General features: G+C 34.3%; 1 protein-coding gene across 1 annotated transcript in view; it reads right to left on the bottom strand.

Annotated features, from left to right (window-relative positions):
* Positions 1–734: 734 nt before the first annotated feature.
* Positions 735–6,324, bottom strand: part of LOC145669857 (uncharacterized) — an 80,165-nt gene continuing 74,575 nt past the window's right edge. Inside the window, exons 2-3 of the mRNA XM_081738203.1 lie at positions 3,834–4,023; positions 735–760 (exon numbers count right to left, since the gene is read on the bottom strand). Of these exons, the coding sequence (XP_081594329.1) occupies positions 735–760; positions 3,834–4,023 (216 nt within the window). The remainder of the gene's footprint in view (positions 761–3,833; positions 4,024–6,324) is intronic.

Here is a 6,324-nt window from a genome sequence, read left to right as displayed (position 1 = left end):
GAAATATCGCCAAAGATGTTATAAAATAGAGGATCTTCCCATACCACTAAATCATGAAGCTGTACGTCACAGCCATACGTATCCTATGATTGGTGATTTTCTTACCTGTGAAAGGTTATTTTGGATAACATCTTCTCACTCCCACTCGTACATCCATACATGCAGCATGTAACCATTGTATATATATATCTCAAGCAACGGCTTAATAAAAATAAACGAAAGACGCACTGCATGTCCACATATGAAGACCGCAATGGTTTGAGAAAACATATATGGTGGTCATTCAGTTAGCTAATAGGATGAAGATACATATGGGCATATCCTCTATTTTATAACGAGGGTATCGAGAAGTATCGTTCAAGAGAACAAGTAAAATACTGCATACGCAATTACGTTAGTTGGTATGGGCAAAAGTTCCTCTACAAGACGTCACGGAGAGTGTCGAGTGAAGATATGTGAGGATGAATATGATAAGTGAGGGGGGGAGATGATTATGACTAATTAATATTAAAAAGATGGCTGAAGGCCCAAATTTATTTACTTCTCACATTCAAATGAATCGGTAGAACAGAATTATAATAAACAAAAGATAAAGTGATTAGCTAAACAAAAATAATAAGTTAAATTTTGGTGAGCATAAAACTCTAGATTTCAGGGTTTCATGCAGTTTTAACTCCAGGTGAAATTCCAAATAGACTACCCACACAACAACAAAAGTTACTGGTTTTCATGCCTTATAGGCTCTGCATACTCCCAGCAGCTGAAATAAAAACAGGATACATTTATAAATCTTTTGCACATACCTTATGTTCTCCTGGAGAAGTCCAAGAAAGACGACAGGGATCCTTGGTAAAATCATTTAATTTCCAACAGCACACGGAAAATGAACACTGTACAAGTGATGCACTCACACTAATAGATTTCTGATATTAAATAAATCAAACTTTTGACTTTTACACTTTCTTTAGGCCTTTTATGTTTTCTGTCGGAGATTATTTAAGTTCGTGCACGTATCTTTAATGTTCCGTGAAGTCCGTCGCCAACATCCTTGGATTTCCATGTGGGTTAGCATCCCGGTTGGTATACCTCTCCCCATCTGGCATGCTTTGTTGATTGTAGAAATCCTCTGATCAATCCTCCAACTCCTCACTGGACCTGCAGCAGCATGTTGAGAGGTGTTTGCTGGTCTCGAAGATCTCGAAGATCTAGCAGCCTCCGTTGTCGTCTCGCCTGGAGGTTTCTAAGTGGTGGTCGTGAACGGCCTGGCTGTTGACTGACACTTGCATTGTATTATAACACAGATACTCGTTGCACCATGGATTTGTGCGCTGATGAGTCCACGGTTGCGCTAGTAAATGAAATTTCAGGCACTGCGTCTCACACATGATACAAACGAAACAGCACTCTAAGTAAACAGAAATATGAATACATACAATTATTTACAAACTGGGATGCAAGGCTACTTCCACTGTCTACCAAACGAAGACTGTTTACTTTTCTGACTAGACGAAGAAGTTTCTACTTCAAAGACTCATTTCCGAACTGCGACGTTTTAATGTTTTTTTCTTGTCGGCAAGTGCTCGCACCCAAAGCCGATTAAGTCTGAAAGTTTCAATGAAACTATATAAGACTCTCAATATTGCCTTGCATAGTAATTATCACAAGCTAAGACACTTCATGGTTCTCCAATTAACCAACACTTGAAGTTTGCCCAAGTACGCACTGTCCGAGCGAACTACCGCGATACGGGCTAGCAAGAAACCCTTTCTATACGCGTCTAATAAACAACTGCTTTCTTGCTCCGTGTCTAAAAGTCAACTGCCTTGTCTCTTCCCTTCCAATTGTTTTTATCTTTTGTCATTTCTAGCCAAAACTATAGGCTCGCGCCGCATATAGCAGGTTTTCTTATGGCGGGGAAGAGTGCGGTGCAGAGGGATCGGCTCCGCGTGCTTACCTACCCCTGTGACCTATTTACTTTGCAAAATTACACCTTTGCACCTTTTTACATTAATTATAGTTCACTGTAATGTCTTATTACGAAGTTGCTGCTATCACTAGAAAGTATGGAAATGCAGCTTTCCAAATGATGTATAACACTTGGTATCTGCTATAAGATTTTAATATAAAAACACTGTGTGAACATTTAATATTTTTAAAAAACACTTGCCTCTCTCACCCTTATGTCCATCCCAATGAGGCACCTGGTGAGTGACCTCGAAAAGTTTCCGCCTGTACGAGAGGGGTGAGGGAGGTTCCCAAAGCACTAATTTTTCCTGTTTAGAAAGTTTTGCAGCACCAGACTTGTTAAAACGCATTACAAAATAAATCTACAATTAAAAATATACATATATTTTGAATATCTTGTGCTGTCATCTGATAATTAATATATTACAATTGAAAATTCCCCATTTCAATCATCCTGGCCCTCAGCAGGAAAACTTCTACTATAAACATGGCGGTATTCTATCTCATTCAAGTACTGCCATTCTTTTCAATATAAGCTTTTATTTCATTGCTATAAATGCTAAAACTAGCTACGACCTAATTTATTAGAACAAAAACTATAACAAATATATCAAGAGAATTTTTAACACATGTATAAAGAATTATGTGTGGAACATTTATACATAAAGCGGGTGAAGTCTTCTAGAAGGAATAGCACTGAATCATAGCTTCTCAAGTATAGTTTGAAATTATAGGATCGCTTGGCCAGCGGAAGACGTCCGTTGCTATCTAGACGCTTGCACACTAATATGTGCGAATAGTGGGCGGAGTTTCCGAAAGTAACACGTCTTTGTATCAGGGTTTCGGCATGTACATGCTAGGTTCCAGATCCTTCCATTAACAATAGATCTCTGCGACACTCCGATTCCGAACTGAAATGATTCTCCCTCATGGAGAGATGAGTAAAATATAAGTCCATATACGGACATACTCTTTCTGCGTCGAGGTGCGTCTCTAATTTGATACTATGACCTACTGTTCTTCCTCAGAATTCATAGCTCTTGTGCAGCACGAAGACTCTGGTTTGAATCTTGTTATTTTTTCTAAACTCTACGTTCTCCCAGAACGAGAGACTGAAGCTATGCCTTTCCATAAAGATAAATGATACATAAGATTATTAATTAAATGAACGCTAGCTATACATATTTATATGCTTCAACTCATGATAATTGACATAATAATATATACAAATAAACTTAATCTAATTAATGATTCCAACCGAATCCTTTATTTTAAAAATAAATGTAAATATGTAACTGAAAATCTATATATTCCATATGCAAATAAGGCAAAAAGTTAGTATGCAAAATAGGTATATGTATGCACTATACAAGAGGAAGCCAATCACAACGCTAAACGCGATCCGGTGCTACCTGTAATTTTATGTCCCTTGATAGTGTAGAGTCGTAGATTTAACTGTCTTTTCCAATCTTGGATATAACGATCATTTATTAATGCTAGAAAGTCAATTTAGATAATTATAGGAAGAGATAAATATATACCGTAGCCTTTTACAAGAAACATTATTAAACTAAATAGAATATAAATTTCATTGCACATAAACACAAGGTAATTAACAAGCAATAAATTGAACACAAACAAGCACAGATCGACATAATGTCGGCATATAAAAAAATAAAATAAACATAAATCAGGTAACATTGGAACAGTGAAATAGAAATGAGCATTGCTGAAATGGTCGGTTACATTCTTATTACAATTAGGAGTATTAGTGCTACTAGTTAGTGTATTGGCTATACTAGAATAGTAATTCATTTGTTAATTATTTGTTGATGAAAAGGAATATGAATAGCAAACTAAAAAGTTACCTTTTTCTTCAGCATAGAATTGTACTGTTTCAGCCCAAATTAGAAAAACATATCTCTTGATGTCAACTGGTTTTGGATCGTGTATTTGGAATATCATTACTTCATCGCTCGACCAATATACTTTAACACTATTTCCCTCCTTTACTATAATAATGTTATTCAACACACTCATATCCCAATCTGTCGGCATCTATTTAGGAATGAAAAATAAATTATTTAAATTTAGGAGAAAATATTACCATATATACGTATTTAATCCTGCATTTATATATATGTTTATTTGTTAATACATTGTACAAGACACAGTACGTTCTATATTTTCCATCTAATCATGTAAGAACAGCAATTTACAGAACTTTACTAAATAGAATTTAAATAATATCTTTTGAAATTCAATTTTTCACAATACAGATCATTTCAGTGGTAAACATATTTGTGATATTTGAACTTACATTTAACTAGTATGATACCTGTACTTGATCAACGTAGAGGTTGTTTCGTTTTCAAGTTTTTCGGAACATAACTTATACTATGAATGAATGAATAATATGAATTTTAACTGAAAGTAGAGAGTGAGTGTTTGATTCCCTACTTTAAAATCTTACCAAAAGACAAAATTTGAATTTCATTTTTTACGACAGCTACTGTGTGATGTTATATTGAATATTTTCAAAATAATTTCACTTCTTAAGTTATATAGATCTGAACAACCTTGAATAACAATAGTTAACAAGCATCAGTATCTCGCTTGTAAACAGTATGAGTCAGGTCAGTGCCGGATCAACGATTGTCTAAGGGCCAGTGTACCATGTAACATCTCTCAAAAAAAAACAGTTTCTGGACGTTGTGAAAAAGCTGATTAGTTGTTTAATCAAGAAGTTGGCATTGATATTCATTAAAATAATAGTAACGCCACCTGGGAATTGTGGGCGAATACACAACTACCTGTTTACGTCAGATTTGGAAGAAAGATAAAGTGCGATGGATCTTTCTAAATTCTAACGGTGCTTTGTTAAGTTAAATATGTAATGGTGAAATTAAATTGTTCTTGAGTAACCTAAAATCTGTTCGTTAAAGTTGTGTGGAATTTAGGACTGGTAAGGATTATTAGTAGTTTATGTGAGTGAATTGTTGTTACATATTCAGGAACTGTAAATACATCATATTTATTAATCTTTTATTTTGCCCTTTTTGGGTCAACTGTACTTCGATTTTGGTAGTTGTGTTCCATCAACTCACCGAAAGCCATTTATTATAATTGTACATTCTATTTTGAGAAAATTAACTATGAAGCTTTGGACGTAATTTTGAAATTATTACTAAGTTACCGTACTATTTCGGTACATTTATTATGAGGAATAATAAGGGCGTAAAACTGTGAAATTGTTCACACAACTATCAGAAAAGTAGAAAGGGGAAAATTACAATTTCATGTTGTTATGCTATATTATTCGTTTTATTAACATGATTATTATCATTATTATTTATTATATTTATTCATGAATAAATGTTAGTGTTATTGAAAAATAAGGAATATTTCCTGACAATTGGATTCTTGTTTAAAACTCTGCATGGAAGGAATATATTTCGAACCCTTTCAAAAGGAGGCATTCTACCCGTTTTGGTGCATTGCTGCTACAACCAATAACTGCCAATATGAAGCCAATCTTACTGACTCTTCAACGTGACGTGTGACAATATTATTTGCTCTGACAACATTGATGCATAGAACGGAGGAAAGTATTTTAAAGAGGGTTGCAAGTGGACTGCAGGACAAAAATGTTCTTCTCTCCTCCTGCCTTCAGTTTTCTTCCCTACTTGATAAATGTTATATTGTTTTGCTTAGTGATTCCTTTTCCATCAACATTTAGAAAATCGAGTTAAACTATTGCTTTTGCGAAGCTCTGCTTTGTTTCAAACCCCAAATGGAAATATGACGGTAGAACGATTTGGAAAGTCTTGCTATTTTCATTGCTAGCTTCTAATTTTACATAGTATATATTTACAACAAAAGGGGAGGTGCACGTGCACCATTGCACCACTCTAAATCCGGCACTGAGTCGGGCTGTAGAGCAAATAGGAGAATAATGTTTGACCAAAACTGATCAAAGTCCTTAAATATGTCAAGTTTTAAATTTCTTTAAATCTGTGCACATATATATTTATAACAATATCAACTGAAAGAAAGTTTGTAACCCAATGTAACACTACGAGTAGGCATATTATGATTGAAACTCAAATGTTAAGTTACACAGAAAGAAGCACGTCTTGGGAGATAATTTTGAAGAATAGTTAAACTTTGTTACACTAATAGTTGTTCATGAAGATTAACAATATATATATATATATATATATATATATATATATATATATATATATATATATATATATATATATATATTGGAAAAGACGGGAACAAGAACGATTCCCTGTAGGACGCCAATTGTAACTAACATAATTCTAAAGTTGTCAAAACAAATGACTACACGTT

This window comes from Thermobia domestica, chromosome 14 (assembly GCF_964235325.1).
Source record: "Thermobia domestica chromosome 14, izTheDome1.hap1.1, whole genome shotgun sequence".
NCBI classification, from domain to species: domain Eukaryota; kingdom Metazoa; phylum Arthropoda; class Insecta; order Zygentoma; family Lepismatidae; genus Thermobia; species Thermobia domestica.
The sequence above is the reverse complement of the archived record's forward strand: the minus strand, read 5'-3'. Positions and strand labels throughout refer to the sequence as shown.